General features: G+C 47.5%; 1 protein-coding gene across 8 annotated transcripts in view; it reads left to right on the forward strand.

Moving 5' to 3' along the window:
• foxp4 (forkhead box P4) overlaps positions 1-18,613 on the forward strand; it is a 201,183-nt gene that overhangs the window by 163,298 nt on the left and 19,272 nt on the right. For 4 of the 8 annotated variants that reach the window (XM_090241240.1, XM_090241238.1, XM_090241242.1 and 1 more), the window contains 5 exons: positions 5,948-6,035; positions 8,186-8,269; positions 13,707-13,926; positions 14,117-14,193; positions 14,334-14,435. In XM_090241240.1, the coding sequence (XP_090097366.1) occupies positions 5,948-6,035; positions 8,186-8,269; positions 13,707-13,926; positions 14,117-14,193; positions 14,334-14,435 (571 nt within the window). Of the gene's footprint in view, positions 1-5,947; positions 6,036-8,185; positions 8,270-13,706; positions 13,939-14,116; positions 14,194-14,333; positions 14,436-18,613 lie in introns of all 8 variants that reach the window. The other 4 variants (XM_036983565.2, XM_090241241.1, XM_090241239.1 and 1 more) reach the window with 1 other exon arrangement.

Raw genomic sequence — 18,613 nt, forward strand, 5'->3', positions numbered from 1 at the left:
CGGGAGTCTCGGAAAAAACCCTGCTACTGTTTATGACTGAGCCACAGAGACAGAGAGAGAGAGGAGGAAGAGAGAGAAGGGAGAGGGTAGAGAGAGACGAGAGTGAGTTACAGAGAGAGAGGAGGGAGAGAGAGAAGGGAGAGGGTAGAGAGAGAAGAGAATGAGTTACAGAGAAAGAGGAGGGAGAGAGAAGGGAGAGGTTAGAGAGAGAAGAGAGTGAGTTACAGAGAGAGAAGGGAGAGGGTAGAGAGAGAAGAGAATGAGTTACAGAGAGAGAGGAGGGAGAGAGAAGAGAGGGAGTTACAGAGAGAGAGGAGGAAGAGAGAAAAGGGAGAAGAAGAGAGAGACGAGAGTGAGTTACAGAGAGAGAGGAGGGAGAGAGAGAAGGGAGAGGGTAGAGAGAAGAGAGTGAGTTACAGAGAGAGAGGAGGGAGAGAGAAGGGAGAGGGTCGAGAGAGAAGAGAGTGAGTTACAGAGAGAGAGGAGGGAGAGAGAAGAGAGTGAGTTACAGAGAGAGAGGAGGGAGAGAGAAGAGAGTGAGTTACAGAGAGAGAGGAGGGAGAGAGAAGGGAGAGGGTCGAGAGAGAAGAGAGTGAGTTACAGAGAGAGAGGAGGGAGAGAGAAGGGAGAGGGTCGAGAGAGAAGAGAGTGAGTTACAGAGAGAGAGGAGGGAGAGAGAGAAGGGAGAGGGTCGAGAGAGAAGAAAGTAAGTTACAGAGAGAGAGGAGGGAGAGAGAGAAGGGAGAGGGTAGAGAGAGAAGAAAGTAAGTTACAGAGCGAGAGAGGGGGAAAATAGTTTTAGGTTAGAGAGAGTGTGCGAGTGAAGAGAGAAAGAGTTAGGGAGTGGAGGAGTAGAGAGTTAGGAAGTGGAGGAATAGAGAGACAGGGAGTGGAGTGCTAGGGAGTTGGGGAGTAGAGGAGAAGAGAATTAGGGAGTGGAGGGCTAGAGAGTTAGGGAGTAGAGGACTAGAGAGTTAGGGAGTGGAGGAGTAGAGAGTTAGGGAGTGGAGGAATAGAGAGAGGGGGAGTGGAGGACTAGAGAGTTAGGGAGTGGAGGAGAAGAGAGTTAGGGAGTGGAGGAGTAGAAAGAGGGGGAGTGGAGGACTAGAGAGAAGGGGAGTGGAGGACTAGAGAGTTAGGGAGTGGAGGAGAAGAGAGTTAGGGAGTGGAGGAGTAGAGAGAGGGCGAGTGGAGGAATAGAGAGAGGGGGAGTGGAGGAGTATAGAGAGGGGGAGTGGAGGAGTGGAGAGAGGGGGAGTGGAGGGACTAGAGAGTTAGGGAGTGGAGGAGAAGAGAGTTAGGGAGTGGAGGAGTGGAGAGAGGGCGAGTGGAGGAATAGCGAGAAGGGGAGTGGAGGAGTATAGAGAGGGGGAGTGGAGGAATAGAGAGAGGGGGAGTGGAGGACTAGAGAGTTAGGGAGTGGAGGAGAAGAGAGTTAGGGAGTGGAGGAGTAGAAAGAGGGGGAGTGGAGGACTAGAGAGAAGGGGAGTGGAGGACTAGAGAGTTAGGGAGTGGAGGAGAAGAGAGTTAGGGAGTGGAGGAGTAGAGAGAGGGCGAGTGGAGGAATAGAGAGAAGGGGAGTGGAGGAGTATAGAGAGGGGGAGTGGAGGAATAGAGAGAGGGAGTGGAGGACTAGAGAGTTAGGGAGTGGAGGAGATGAGAGTTAGGGAGTGGAGGAGTAGAGAGAGAGGGAGTGGAGGAGTAGAGAGAGGGGGAGTGGAGGAATAGAGAGAGAGGGAGTGGAGGACTAGAGAGTTAGGGAGTGGAGGAGAAGAGAGAGGGGGAGTGGAGGAATAGAGAGTTAGGGAGTGGAGGAGAAGAGAGTTAGGGAGTGGAGGAGTAGAGAGAGGGGGAGTGGAGGACTAGAGAGCTAGGGAATGGAGGAGAAGAGAGTTAGGCAGTGGAGGAATAGAGAGTTAGGGAGTGGAGGAGTAGAGAGTTATGGAGTGGAGGAGAAGAGAGTTAGGGAGTGGAGGAGAAGAGAGTTATGGAGTGGAGGACTAGAGAGTTAGGGAGTGGAGGACTAGAGAGCTAGGGAGTGGAGGAGAAGATAATTAGGGAGTGGAGGAGAAGAGAGAGGGGGAGTGGAGGAATAGAGAGTTAGGGAGTGGACGAATAGAGAGTTAGGGAGTGGAGGAATAGAGAGTTAGGGAGTGGAGGAGAAGAGAGTTAGTGAGTGGAGGAGTAGAGAGAGGAGGAGTAGAGAGAGGGGGAGTGGAGGTGTAGAGAGAGGGGGAGTGGAGGAGAAGAGAGTTCGGGAGTGGAGGAGTAGAGAGTTAGGGAGTATAGGAGTAGAGAGAGGGGGAGTGGAGGACTAGAGAGTTAGGGAGTGGAGGAGATGAGAGTTAGGGAGTGGAGGAGTAGAGAGAGAGGGAGTGGAGGAGTAGAGAGAGGGGGAGTGGAGGAGAAGAGAGTTAGGGAGTGGAGGAGTGGAGAGAGGGCGAGTGGAGGAATAGAGAGAAGGGGAGTGGAGGAGTATAGAGAGGGGGAGTGGAGGAATAGAGAGAGGGAGTGGAGGACTAGAGAGTTAGGGAGTGGAGGAGATGAGAGTTAGGGAGTGGAGGAGTAGAGAGAGAGGGAGTGGAGGAGTAGAGAGAGGGGGAGTGGAGGAATAGAGAGAGAGGGAGTGGAGGACTAGAGAGTTAGGGAGTGGAGGAGAAGAGAGAGGGGGAGTGGAGGAATAGAGAGTTAGGGAGTGGAGGAGAAGAGAGAGGGGGAGTGGAGGAATAGAGAGTTAGGGAGTGGAGGAGAAGAGAGTTAGGGAGTGGAGGAGTAGAGAGAGGGGGAGTGGAGGACTAGAGAGCTAGGGAATGGAGGAGAAGAGAGTTAGGCAGTGGAGGAATAGAGAGTTAGGGAGTGGAGGAGTAGAGAGTTATGGAGTGGAGGAGAAGAGAGTTAGGGAGTGGAGGAGAAGAGAGTTATGGAGTGGAGGACTAGAGAGTTAGGGAGTGGAGGACTAGAGAGCTAGGGAGTGGAGGAGAAGATAATTAGGGAGTGGAGGAGAAGAGAGAGGGGGAGTGGAGGAATAGAGAGTTAGGGAGTGGACGAATAGAGAGTTAGGGAGTGGAGGAATAGAGAGTTAGGGAGTGGACGAATAGAGAGTTAGGGAGTGGAGGAATAGAGAGTTAGGGAGTGGAGGAGAAGAGAGTTAGTGAGTGGAGGAGTAGAGAGAGAAGGAGTAGAGAGAGGGGGAGTGGAGGTGTAGAGAGAGGGGGAGTGGAGGAGAAGAGAGTTCGGGAGTGGAGGAGTAGAGAGAGGGGGAGTGGAGGAGAAGAGAGTTAGGGAGTGGAGGAGTAGAGAGAGGGGGAGTGGAGGACTAGAGAGCTAGGGAATGGAGGAGAAGAGAGTTAGGCAGTGGAGGAATAGAGAGTTAGGGAGTGGAGGAGTAGAGAGTTATGGAGTGGAGGAGAAGAGAGTTAGGGAGTGGAGGAGAAGAGAGGGAGTTACAGAGAGAGAGGAGGAAGAGAGAAAAGGGAGAAGGTAGCGAGAGACAAGAGTGAGTTACAGAGAGAGAGGAGGGAGAGAGAGAAGGGAGAGGGTAGAGAGAAGAGAGTGAGTTACAGAGAGAGAGGAGGGAGAGAGAAGAGAGTGCGTTACAGAGAGAGAGGAGGGAGAGAGAAGGGAGAGGGTCGAGAGAGAAGAGAGTGAGTTACAGAGAGAGAGGAGGGAGAGAGAGAAGGGAGAGGGTAGAGAGAGAAGAAAGTAAGTTATAGAGAGAGAGGAGGGAGAGAGAGAAGGGAGAGGGTAGAGAGAGAAGAAAGTAAGTTACAGAGCGAGAGAGGGGGAAAATAGTTTTAGGTTAGAGAGAGTGTGCGAGTGAAGAGAGAAAGAGTTAGGGAGTGGAGGAGTAGAGAGTTAGGAAGTGGAGGAATAGAGAGACAGGGAGTGGAGTGCTAGGGAGTTGGGGAGTAGAGGAGAAGAGAATTAGGGAGTGGAGGGCTAGAGAGTTAGGGAGTAGAGGACTAGAGAGTTAGGGAGTGGAGGAGTAGAGAGTTAGGGAGTGGAGGAATAGAGAGAGGGGGAGTGGAGGACTAGAGAGTTAGGGAGTGGAGGAGAAGAGAGTTAGGGAGTGGAGGAGTAGAAAGAGGGGGAGTGGAGGACTAGAGAGAAGGGGAGTGGAGGACTAGAGAGTTAGGGAGTGGAGGAGAAGAGAGTTAGGGAGTGGAGGAGTAGAGAGAGGGCGAGTGGAGGAATAGAGAGAGGGGGAGTGGAGGAGTATAGAGAGGGGGAGTGGAGGAGTGGAGAGAGGGGGAGTGGAGGGACTAGAGAGTTAGGGAGTGGAGGAGAAGATAGTTAGGGAGTGGAGGAATAACGAGTTAAGGAGTAGAGGAGAAGAGAGAGGGGGAGTGGAGGAATAGAGAGGTGGAGTGGAGGAATAGAGAGAGGGGGAGTGGAGGAATAGAGAGGGGGAGTGGAGGAGTAGAGAGAGGGGGAGTGGAGGAATAGAGAGGGGGAGTGGAGGAATAGAGAGAGGGGGAGTGGAGGAATAGAGAGAGGGGGAGTGGAGGAATAGAGAGAGGGGGAGTGGAGGAATAGAGAGAGGGGGAGTGGAGGAATAGAGAGAGGGGGAGTGGAGGAATAAAGAGAGGGGGAGTGGAGGAATAGAGAGAGGGGGAGTGGAGGAATAGAGAGAGGGGGAGTGGAGGAATAGAGAGGTGGAGTGGAGGAATAGAGAGAGGGGGAGTGGAGGGAAAAGGGTGAGATCATGTTTTTGTTATTATTATCATGCACTTGAGCCGTCTATCTATGCTGGGATTAGCTATGCCATGACATCATTGTTATTGTTTCATTTCTTCTTTCCTTCTAATATTGCCCAACTCCCCTTTCTCTTAAACATGCACACACTGGGTCATGATTCTCTAAACGGCACACACACACACACACATCTCAGAGTTGTCATGAGCAGATTAAGTGAGGGAGGGAGGGAGGGAAGGAGGGAGGGAGGCAGGGAGGGAGGGAGGGAAAAGATCAGAAGGTCCTGGATCCTCCCACACCAGAGGAAACAAACAGTGCCACCATTCAGACACACACATTTCAGGGGGGCAGTGTATTAGGAGTTCATCAGAGAGTAGACCCTATTCTCCAGGTGTTCTTCTGATACACTCTGAGGGCATGGCCCAAAGAGCAGGACACACACAGTTAGCTTTTACACTAAAACGAAAAAGCTTATAAGGAAATGATATACTTATAATATTATTCTTTACATAACCTCCTCTTACTCCCTCTCTCCTCCGCTGTGTAAACTGGTTGTTTTGTTTAACACTGAGTTCAACAGTTGACTCTCATGTTTGGACTTGGTTGTGTTGTTTTTCTTTGAGGAGGAAATCTAGTTTATACTGTGAAGTGTTTGGTCCAAGCCCACTGTTGTGTGTTTCCATGTGTTTCCATGTGTTTCCGCGTGTGTCTGTCTGGATAAGAGTGTAAAGCCCTCTGGTCTCTTGAAAAGCTCTAAACAGGAAAATCAACAAATATCTGCAGTCACATAAATGTGAATATTTATTTAAATGAAGTCACCGTTGGCCGGAATCACACAAACTGGAGCTGTCTGCTGCAAGCACTCACACTCACTCACAACAAGATGAATATGTGTGAATTACAGATTAATATGCGTTCTTTTGCTTGTCATGTAGGTTATAACCCAGTTGTATTCCTCTCCCTCTCTCTTCTCCTTCCTCTATCTCTTCTCCTTCCTCTATCTCTACCCCTTCCTCTATCTCTACCCCTTCCTCTACCTCTACCCCTTCCTCTATCTCTACCCCTTCCTCTATCTCTACCCCTTCCTCTACCTCTACCCCTTCCTCTATCTCTACCCCTTCCTCTATCTCTACCCCTTCCTCTATCTCTACCCCTTCCTCTATCTCTACCCCTTCCTCTACCTCTACCCCTTCCTCTATCTCTACCTCTCCCTCTATCTCTACCCCTTCCTCTATCTTTCCTCCTTTCTCAGGCATCTGAACAATGAACATGCTCTGGATGACCGCAGTACAGCCCAGTGCAGGGTACAGATGCAGGTGGTCCAACAGCTGGAGATACAGGTGGGACACACACACACACACACACACACACAGTCATTCTCTGTGTCTGTACTTGTCTGAGCCAGGCTGGGGGTTTAGTGAAAGCACTGGAGCTTGTAATTTAAAGAGGAAAGCAGGCATCATAGGCCCCAATTATAACCCTCCAGTCCATTCCAGTCCCTTTCTACTGGGTGGAAGGAGGGAAGGAGGAGGAAGAGGGGTGGACATCAAGATGATGCAGCCAAACACAAACACCCCACAAGAACCCCCAAACAGCATAGTGGCGAACCCAGGGTGTTGGAGCTGGAGTTCGGGTTAGCTGTGGCCCTGGTCCCCCTGGTAAACGGCATTGAGCCCCAAGCCTGAAGCCACCGATGGGCAACACAAAGTGACAGAGAGACAGGCAGTGTCACATCTCATCACGCCTCCTGTCCTCTCCCCTTTCCCTGCCGTGTCACCTACCCCACTACTGCCCTGTTATAGTACCTACATACACACATAAACTCACACACGCACATCTTACACACATTCACTCAATGCTGCCATACTACTAGACACACAGCCAGTGCTTGTGCTAGCTTCTCCAGGCCTATGTCTCTCACACACCCTCCTGTTCACTAGCTAGCCCCTGGCTGTGGTGTGTTGGCTCGCTGACTGAGATGTCTCTCACACACCATCCTGTTCACTAGCTAGCCCCTGGCTGTGGTGTGTTGGCTCGCTGACTGAGATGTCTCTCACACACCCTCCTGTTCACTAGCTAGCCCCTGGCTGTGGTGTGTTGGCTCGCTGACTGAGATGTCTCTCACACACCCTCCTGTTCACTAGTTAGCCCCTGGCTGTGGTGTGTTGGCTCGCTGACTGAGATGTCTCTCACACACCCTCCTGTTCACTAGCTAGCCCCTGGCTGTGGTGTGTTGGCTCGCTGACTGAGATGTCTCTCACACACCCTCCTGTTCACTAGCTAGCCCCTGGCTGTGGTGTGTTGGCTCGCTGACTGAGATGTCTCTCACACACCCTCCTGTTCACTAGTTAGCCCCTGGCTGTGGTGTGTTGGCTCACTGACTGAGATGTCTCTCACACACCCTCCTGTTCACTAGCTAGCCCCTGGCTGTGGTGTGTTGATACGCTGACTGAGATGTCTCTCACACACCCTCCTGTTCACTAGCTAGCCCCTGGCTGTGGTGTGTTGGCTCGCTGACTGAGATGGCTCTCACACACCCTCCTGTTCACTAGCTAGCCCCTGGCTCTGGTGTGTTGGCACGCTGACTGAGATGCCTCTCACACACCCTCCTGTTCACTAGCTAGCCCCTAGCTGTGGTGTGTTGGCACGCTGACTGAGATGTCTCTCACACACCCTCCTGTTCACTAGCTAGCCCCTGGCTGTGGTGTGTTGGCACGCTGACTGAGATGTCTCTCACACACCCTCCTGTTCACTAGCTAGCCCCTGGCTGTGGTGTGTTGGCACGCTGACTGAGATGTCTCTCACACACCCTCCTGTTCACTAGCTAGCCCCTGGCTGTGGTGTGTTGGCACGCTGACTGAGATGTCTCTCAGTAGAGATTTAGGAGGCGTTTCCACAGGCTATAGCACAGTAGCACCCACTAAACTGCAGTTAGCAATGGCAAACAGGGACGAGTGTCTGCAGGCTAGTGTGTCTGTGTCTGTGAGGGTGTGTGTGTAATGTGTGAGAAAATGTTAGGTGTGTGTGTGTAGAGAGGGTTCCCATCTCTCTCTGTGCCTGGGGAGACTGGTGCTGTGAGACAGTGACAACAGCCCTGAGACACACACACACAAACACACACCACCACATGCTAAATCATAGACTAAGGGGATGCCTCTTTCTCTAACACAAACACCCATTACTTCACACCCTCCCCTAAATATCTGTGTTTTACTGCTTTAATGGGAGGCTGATGTTGCATTGACGCTGATGTGGCTTGACTGGATATTATCAAGTCCACAGTGTGAGAATAAACCTGCAGTCTATAAACAACAAGACAAACCCAGGTTGGTGTGACTGGAGCTTGAGTCTTTTCCTTACTACCCTGCTTCTCGTCTATGACAATAGTAATTATTGACTCAAAAAGGACAGTTTTGCTGACGTGTGTGTGTGTGTGTGTGTGTGTGTGTGTGTGTGTGTGTGTGTGTGTGTGTGTGTGTGTGTTTCTCAGCTGGCCAAGGAGAGTGAGCGGCTGCAGGCCATGATGACCCACCTGCACATGCGCCCATCGGAGCCAAAGCCTTTCAACCAACCTGTGAGTACCTGACCTCTCACCCCTGACCCCTTACCTCTCACAATGCTGTAGCAGGTATTTGGTGTTTGCATCCTCTGTTGATCAGTGGGGCTTACACTTGGCCTTTATTCACTTTAGTGTTATCTATAGCGTTCATTATTAGTATGTAAATATGCATAAGGGGTGTTCTACATGAGCACAGGTCCCTGTAATAAACTATTCGATAATAGAGTAATAATCTGATTATAAGAATTCCGTAACCTTTGATCACAATACCAACATAAATCACAAAACCACACAAGCTTTATCCAAATAAATTATTGAAATATGGGTGAACCTTTTAATGTGTGTGAGCCATCCATCATTCTGCCCTGTTGAGACAGTGTTCATTTCGTCAACTATCATAATGACTCAAATATTTGTCAAAGACTAAAACTGACTAAATAGACCCAGAAAAAACGATTAACTAAACAAAAAATATTTTCATTTCAGTTGACTAAATCGACGAGAGGAGACTAAATTATCTCTGTGTCTAAAATCTGTGTCCTAAGTGGACTGGAAGAGAGTTTTTGGAGAAATTGAGAGCTTTTCAGTGATAAGCACAATTAATATTAGCAGCACAGATGTGCAGTGCAGTTCTGTTCAGCAGTGGGAAGGACCTATATTCTCTCTGGTGAACTGTGGGGGAGCAAGCGATGAGTGTGGGCAGTTCGGCTCCACTCCGCCTCTGATGATACACATCCTCTGATGGTACACATCCTCTGATGGTACACATCCTCTGATGGTACACATCCTCTGATGATACACATCCTCTGATGGTACACATCCTCTGATGGTACACATCCTCTGATGATACACACCCTCTGATGGTACACATCCTCTGATGGTACACATCCTCTGATGGTACACATCCTATGATGGTACACATCCTCTGATGGTACACATCCTCTGATGATATACATCCTCTGATGATATACATCCTCTGATACACATCCTCTGATACACATCCTCTGATGGTACACATCCTCTGATGATACACATCCTCTGATGATATAAATCCTCTGATGGTACACATCCTCTGATACACATCCTCTGATGGTACACATCATCTGATGGTACACATCCTCTGATGGTACACATCCTCTCATGATACACATCCTCTCATGATACACATCCTCTGATGATATACAGCCTCTGATAGTACACATCCTCTCATGATGCACATCCTCTCATGATACACATCCTCTGATGGTACACATCCTCTGATGGTACACATCCTCTGATGGTACACATCCTCTCATGATACACATCCTCTCATGATACACATCCTCTGATGGTACACATCCTCTGATGATATACAGCCTCTGATAGTACACATCCTCTGATGATATACATCCTCTGATGGTACACATCCTCTGATGATACACATCCTCTGATGATACACATCCTCTGATACACATCCTCTGATACACATCCTCTGATGGTACACATCCTCTGATGGTACACATCCTCTGATGATACACATCCTCTCATGATACACATCCTCTGATGGTACACATCCTCTGATACACATCCTCTGATGGTACATATCCTCTGATGGTACACATCCTCTGATGATACACATCCTCTGATGATACACATCCTCTGATGATACACATCCTTTGATGATACACATCTCTGATGATACACATCCTCTGATGATACACATCTCTGATGATATACATCCTCTGATGATATACATCCTCTGATGATACACATCCTCTGATGATACACATCGCGTAGGCAACTCTCTAGCTTCCATGTAGCTAACCAGTCACCACCAGCCTCCTAGTTAGCTACCATTTGCCTGGTTAAGAAACAGGCTACTTTATGAAATGTAAAACAATAGCACCATTGAGTTTAATAGTAAAACAACAGTCTAGCTTTGTTTTTCTCTCCCTTGAGTAGGCTATAGAAAAGTAGGCTTGTAGTCTCACTTAACCCTCCCACTTTTCCAACTGCATTTCATATCCAGGTTCTGTGTAGCCAATGTAGCCAAGTCTCTTTTCCTCAGAGAAAACATGTTGATTCTAGTCCTTAGGCCACCGTTCAAAAGACATGACCCATAATGCCGGCGCTATGTTTTTTTATTTCTATCATGCATTAGCTGGACACATTTTACATTTATAAAACACATTTATAAAACACATTCATAAAACACATTTATAAAACACATTTATAAAACACATTTATAAAACACATTTATAAAACACATTTATAAAACACATTCATAAAACACATTTATAAACACATTCATAAAACACATTTATAAACACATTTATAAAACACATTTATAAAACACATTCATAAAACACATTTATAAAACACATTTATAAAACACATTTATAAAACACATTTATAAAACACATTTATAAAACACATTCATAAAACACATTTATAAACACATTCATAAAACACATTTATAAACACATTTATAAAACACATTTATAAAACACATTTATAAAACACATTTATAAAACACATTTATAAAACACATTTATTAAACACATTTATAAAACACATTTATAAAACACATTTATAAAACACATTCATAAAACACATTCATAAAACACATTTATAAACACATTTATAAAACACATTTATAAAACACATTTATTAAACACATTTATAAAACACATTCATAAAACACATTCATAAAACACATTTATAAACACATTTATAAAACACATTTATAAAACACATTTATTAAACACATTTATAAACACATTCATAAAACACATTTATAAACACATTCATAAAACACATTTATAAAACACATTTATAAAACACATTTATAAAACACATTCATTAAACACATTCATAAAACACATTCATAAAACACATTCATAAAACACATTTATAAACACATTTATAAACACATTTATAAAACACATTTATTAAACACATTTATAAAACACATTCATTAAACACATTCATTAAACACATTCATAAAACACATTTATAAAACACATTCATAAAACACATTTATAAAACACATTTATAAAACACATTCATAAAACACATTTATAAAACACATTTATAAAACACATTCATAAAACACATTTATAAAACACATTTATAAAACACATTTATAAAACACATTCATTAAACACGTTTATAAAACACATTTATAAAACACATTTATAAAACACATTCATAAAACACATTCATAAAACACATTTATAAAACACATTTATAAAACACATTCATTAAACACATTTATAAAACACATTTATAAAACACATTTATAAAACACATTTATAAAACACATTTATAAAACACATTTATAAAACACATTTATAAAACACATTTATAAAACACATTCATTAAACACATTCATAAAACACATTTATAAAACACATTTATAAAACACATTCATTAAACACATTCATAAAACACATTTATAAAACACATTTATAAAACACATTTATAAAACACATTTATAAAACACATTTATAAAACACATTCATAAAACACATTTATAAAACACATTTATAAAACACATTTATAAAACACATTTATAAAACACATTTATTAAACACATTCATAAAACACATTTATAAAACACATTTATAAAACACATTCATTAAACACATTTATAAAACATATCACAGGCCATTCTAAAACTAGGCTACATAATAACCAGACTGTTAACCATTTGTTTAGGCTACACCTTGTTCAGTCATGTTAAGTCATTAGCCTGCTGTAGCTAACAACCTGGGGCACGTTCAGCAGAACGCAACGTTTTGGAACGGTCAGATAGAAATACGCTATGTAGAACAAACATGCCTCTCTGACATGTTGAATAAGGATTCCCAAACTTTTCACTCAGGCCTTAGCTCCCGTACTTTGCGAAAACTGGTGATACTGGTGATATTGTCGCTCTCTCATGTGCAATATCTATGTAGGCTGAATTAGGAATTTACATGGTCAGATAAATGTTCTATAATATAATATTAATCTTATATATCTTTGTCATATTTCTGTGATGTGACTAAAATGTGACTAAAATGAAAGGAAATTTAGTTGACTAAAATGGCCCAGTGTTTTCATCATTTTGACAATAACTAGACTAAATCATTAGTCAAATGACAGAAGACTAGACTAAATGTAAAAAAGAGTGCCAAAATGGAAACTGTGTTGAGGGATGGAGCTCTGTGTCTCCGGGCAGGCAGGCTGGCACAGGCAGGGTTGTTATTAGGTATCTAATGAATATTTAATTATTCAGATTGACGAGGAGTCTTATTAAAATATGAAGATGTTGAAATTAATTGTCAATTACAAGTGGAGTGTCTTAATTTGAGGGGATATAAATGGTTGCAGTGGAGCAGCGGGGTGTGTGTGCGTGTGTGCATGTGTGTGTGTGTGTGTGTGGAGCCAACGCAGGGCATCAGCTGTCGTTAGCACCTAATGGGAAATCAGGAAGAGGCGTGTTTTGTGTCGTCGTGGGAGACAAGCCTCGGGGTCAGCGATTTGAGGAAGGGGGTGGAGGGGAGGAGTCTTCAGAATTGCAACAAAGCTTGCCCTCAATTGAGAGGGTTGTGGTGTTGCCTTGGTGATGTGGCCGGGTTCCAAAGCTAATGAAGTACCTGTTTTACAGAGGGATGGAAGGAGAGGAGGGAAGGAGAGAGAGAGAAGTGCTAGAGAGAGAGAAAGAAATAGAGGCAGATTTCCAGAGCTAATGAAGTAGCAGTTAAACAGGCCTGACCCCTAACCAGTCCAAATGGTACAGACCACTCGTCTGGAGCAGACAGGGAGAGGACAAGTTGGGGGGGAGGAGGATTGGTTAGGACTGGAAAGACAGTGAAGGACAAATAGAAGGGAAGGTGAACGAGAGAAAAGGGGGAAAGAGAAAGAGGAAGGAAGACAGAGCTCTGTATAAGAAAATTCAGATAATGCTCGCACTCTCTTAATCTCTCTCTCTCTATCTCTCTCACTCACACACATGTCCATGATGGTTTTAATTAGTTCTAATCTAGCAGGCCTTGGAAAAGCGTCCCTGAGTGACTCAGAGGACTGGTTTCCAGTTCCCATTGCTCCTGTGGGCTCTGCCTAATTGGGCCGAGCTGGGCCGTGAAGAGAGCGTGCCACCGCTGTGTGTGTGACCACAGAGGCCTTCACACACACAAACTCCCATTTCTTGCTTTGTTTTTCTTTTGTTCACTGAGGGCTAATTGCAGTGTGTATGTGTGTGTGTGTCTGTGTAACTGAGTCTGAGGTCTTTGTTTTGCTGTTAATGATCATATGATAGATATAGTCTTTGTGCCAGCTGGGCATCACTCTTCATGTCTTTGTGTATAATGTGTCTGAGGGTTAGATAAGTCGAAGCAACATAGCTAACTGTCCATCCATCCTACCAGAGAGCAAGCTACAACCAGGAATGATGATGGTCCCTTTCACATCCTGTTTCCTTCCCCAGCTGAACCTGGCATCCAGTGGCTCCCTGCTGAAGAGGGAGAGCGAGGTGTACCCCGAGGGTCTACCTCACCCCCCCACCTCCGCCACCACCCCCATCACCCCGCTCCGCCAGGGCCCCTCTGTCATCAGCTCCTCCAGTCTGCACTCACACTCACACCCGCACGGCGTGGGACCCATACGCAGGCGCATCGCAGACAAGTTCTGCACCCCCATCGCCTCAGGTATACGAGAGGGTATGCATACAACCCTCAAAAACACACACTTGTGTACACACAAACATTTTAATAGATACAAGCATACTGGTAAACACATGCTCACAGTCTTTCTCCCTGACTGACTTACACACACACACACACACACACGCATATATATATATATCCATGACTAATGTGGTGTGTGTTTTCTCTGTAGAGCTGGCACAGAACTGTGAGTTCTATAAGAACGCTGATGTCAGACCTCCCTTCACCTACGCCTCTCTCATACGCCACGTAAGTCTCCTCTCCTCCATTTATCTTCCTCTCTTCCTTTTCTCTTCCTGTCATCTCCTCTCATCTCTTCTCTCATTTTAGTATTGTGATAGCTCCGTTGAGACGTTGGCTAATGTTGTCCCCTCTCTGTCTCTCTCTAGGCCATTCTGGAGGCTCCAGACAGGCAGCTGACTCTTAATGAGATCTATAACTGGTTTACACGAATGTTTGCCTACTTCAGGAGAAACACAGCCACATGGAAGGTGAGTCCACACACATTCCTACACACACACTCCTCCGCATACACACATGGTCACTCACCTACTATACATACACTGCATATCCACACACACACAGATTAGACAATACTCCTTCCCACACACACCCACACACTCACACACACACTCGGCAGCCTCAAAAACTGACATGGCCATTGAAACACCAAGCTGTTTTGATGATTATAAGCCATTTTACCCACAATGCCCTGAGTGGAGTGTGTGTGTGCGTAAGTGTGTGGACTCACTCCATGTGGCTGTGTTTCTTTACAGAGGTGTTAAATTGACTTACCCCACCCCCTCCCTCCGTTCCTTCCTCCCTCTTTTACCGTACCTCCCTCCCTCCATCCCTCCCCCTTCCTCCCTCCCTTTCTTCCCTCCCCCTTCCTTCCTCCCTCTTTTACCCTACCTCCCTCCCTCCATCCCTCCCCTTCCTCCCTCCCTTTCTTCCCTACCTCTTCCTTCCTCCCTCTTTTACCCTACCTCCCTCCCTCCCTCCTCCTTCCTCCCTCCCTTTCTTCCCTCCCCCTTCCTTCCTCCTTCTTTTACCCTACCTCCCTCCCTCCATCCCTCCTCCTTCCTCCCTCCCTTTCTTCCCTCCCCCTTCCTTCCTCCTTCTTTTACCCTACCTCCCTCCCTCCATCCCTCCTCCTTCCTCCCTCCCTTTCTTCCCTCCCCCTTCCTTCCTCCTTCTTTTACCCTACATCCCTCCCCATTCCTTCCTCCCTCTTTTACCCTCCCTCCATCCCTCCCCCTTCCTTCCTCCCTCTTTTACCCTCCCTCCCTCCATCCCTCCGCCTTCCTCCCTCCCTCCCTCTTCTTCCCTCCCTCCTGGTCTTCTGAAGAGTTCTGTGAACTCTGACATGGCCTACGAAGACGGTTCCACTTAGCTCAGTGGAAACACATCTCACTATCACAGAGCCTCATTACAGTCACACACACACGCAATGGCTTCTCTCACACACACATTCTCACAAACACACTCTCGCAGTCCATGACTCACACACAGACTCACACACACACCTGGCTGGACCTTGACAGTGTAGGTGCTGACCCATTTCTACTGAAGCCTCATTCTAATTTGAGTGTCAGTTCCTCCGGAGAGAGGGAGATTGAGCGAGAGAATGAGAGAGACAGATGAGAGGAGGGGTGAAGAGGGGGTGTCATGGCCCGAGCCTCGCGCTAATAGCCTTGAATTGGGAAGGGAGGGAGAGAGGGACTAAGGGAGGAAGGGAGGGAGATGCCAGCCTGAAATATCTAGCCGCCTCATTTCACCTTTATGAAATTTTACAATTAATGTATTCTCCCGCTTCCTCTCCACCTAGGTCCGGCCCTTTAAATATCTACCTTTATATATTAATATATGTATGGAGTGTCCAGAGGTTTGGCCTGTATTAAATATAGAGGAAAATGTATGTTCTTTAATGGGCCTGGTTATTTCATGAGGAAAGCTAGTGTCAGCCATGGGAGGTCATTGATCAGAGAGAGAGAGAGGGATGAGGGAGAGGGATGGGAGAGAGGGATGGGAGAGAGGGATGAGGGAGAGGGATGGGAGAGAGGGATGGGAGAGAGATGGATGGGAGAGAGAGGATGGGAGAGAGGGATGAGAGAGAGAGGATGGGAGAGATGGATGGGAGGGAGAGGATGGGAGAGAGGGATGGGAGAGATGGATGGGAGAGAGGGATGAGAGAGATGGATGGGAGAGAGAGGATGGGAGAGAAGGATGGGAGAGAGGGATGGGATGGGAGAAAGAGGATGGGAGAGAGAGGATGGGAGAGAGGGATGGGAGAGAGGGATGGGACAGAGGGATGGGATGGGAGAGAGGGATGGGAGAGAGAGGATGGGAGAGAGAGGATGGGACAGAGGGATGGGAGAGAGAGGATGGGAGAGATGGATGGGAGAGAGGGATGGGAGAGAGAGGGATGGGAGAGAGGGATGGGAGAGAGAGGATGGGAGAGAGGGATGGGAGAGAGAGGATGGGACAGAGGGATGGGATGGGAGAGAGGGATGGGAGAGAGGGATGGGAGAGAGAGGGATGGGAGAGAGAGGATGGGAGAGAGGGATGGGAGAGAGGGATGGGAGAGAGAGGGATGGGAGAGAGAGGATGGGAGAGAGAGATGGGAGAGAGGGATGGGAGAGAGAGATGGGAGAGAGGGATGGGAGAGAGAGATGGGAGAGAGAGGATGGGAGAGAGGGATGGGAGAGAGAGATGGGAGAGAGGGATGGGAGAGAGAGGGATGGGAGAGAGAGGATGGGAGAGAGGGATGGGAGAGAGGGATGTGAGAGAGAGGGATGGGAGAGAGAGGATGGGAGAGAGAGATGGGAGAGAGGGATGGGAGAGAGAGATGGGAGAGAGGGATGGGAGAGAGGGATGGGAGAGAGGGATGAGGGAGAGGGATGGAAGAGAGAGATGGGAGAGAGAGATGGGAGAGAGAGATGGGAGAGAGGGATGAGGGAGAGGGATGGGAGAGAGGGATGGGAGAGAGGGATGGGAGAGAGGGATGAGGGAGAGGGATGGGAGAGACGGATGAGGGAGAGGGATGGGAGAGAGAGGATGGGAGAGAGAGATGGGAGAGAGAGATGTGAGAGCGGGATGGGAGAGAGAGATGGGAGAGAGGGATGAGGGAGAGGGATGGGAGAGAGGGATGGGAGAGAGGGATGAGGGAGAGGGATGGGAGAGAGGGATGGGAGAGAGAGGATGGGAGAGAGAGATGTGAGAGCGGGATGGGAGAGAGAGATGGGAGAGAGGGATGGGAGAGAGAGATGAGGGAGAGGGATGGGAGAGAGAGATGGGAGAGAGGGATGGGAGAGAGAGATGAGGGAGAGGGATGGGAGAGAGAGATGGGAGAGAGGGATGGGAGAGAGAGATGGGAGAGAGGGATGGGAGAGAGAGATGAGGGAGAGGGATGGGAGAGAGGGATGAGGGAGAGGGATGGGAGAGAGAGGATGGGAGAGAGAGGATGGGAGAGAGAGATGGGAGAGCGGGATGGGAGAGAGAGGATGGGAGAGATGGATGGGAGAGAGAGATGTGAGAGCGGGATGGGAGAGAGAGATGAGGGAGAGGGATGGGAGAGAGGGATGAGGGAGAGGGATGGGAGAGAGAGATGTGAGAGCGGGATGGGAGAGAGAGATGTGAGAGCGGGATGGGAGAGAGAGATGAGGGAGAGGGATGGGAGAGAGGGATGAGGGAGAGGGATGGGAGAGAGAGATGTGAGAGCGGGATGGGAGAGAGAGATGAGGGAGAGGGATGGGAGAGAGGGATGAGGGAGAGGGATGGGAGAGAGAGATGTGAGAGCGGGATGGGAGAGAGAGATGGGAGAGAGAGGATGGGAGAGAGAGATGGGAGAGAGAGATGTGAGAGCGGGATGGGAGAGAGAGATGGGAGAGAGAGATGTGAGAGAGGGATGGGAGAGAGAGATGGGAGAGAGAGGATGGGAGAGAGAGATGGGAGAGAGATGTGAGAGCGGGATGGGAGAGAGAGATGGGAGAGAGAGGATGGGAGAGAGAGATGGGAGAGAGAGATGGGAGAGAGAGATGTGAGAGAGAGGATGGGAGAGAGAGATGGGAGAGAGAGATGGGAGAGAGAGATGGGAGAGAGAGGATGGGAGAGAGAGATGGGAGAGAGAGGATGGGAGAGAGAGGATGGGAGAGAGAGATGTGAGAGCGGGATGAGGGAGAGGGATGGGAGAGAGAGGATGGGAGAGAGAGATGAGGGAGCGGGAGAGGTGAACTGCAGACTGTTCAGAGAGCGTTAAACAGTGATTTAATTTCTCCAAGGTTCTGAATATGTTTGAGAACTGCTTTTTATGGGTAGAGAGCAGGGTCACATTCAGTAGAATATATTACAGCAACATATCATTTAAGAGTCTGTCTTGAACGTTTGGTACCAACGTGGTAACTTTAAGAATTCTAATATCACATTGAGGACAATATTTGAAGGGCTGTTCGCTGAAAGGTAAGAACTACACATCTGTTGTGTGGGCACTGTGACACACACACACGACCTCTGTAACACCCCTACCCTCCTCTCCTTACCCCCAGCCTCATCCCTACCCCCTATACCTCCCCTAGCTGTACCCCTACACCTCTCCAACACCACCACAGGCCTTACCCATACCTCTCTTTTCCACCTGTCAACCTTCTCCCCTTTCCCACATTTACCCTTA

Source organism: Oncorhynchus mykiss, chromosome 7, assembly GCF_057628025.1.
Source record: "Oncorhynchus mykiss isolate SJ-2025 chromosome 7, ASM5762802v1, whole genome shotgun sequence".
Taxonomy (NCBI): domain Eukaryota; kingdom Metazoa; phylum Chordata; class Actinopteri; order Salmoniformes; family Salmonidae; genus Oncorhynchus; species Oncorhynchus mykiss.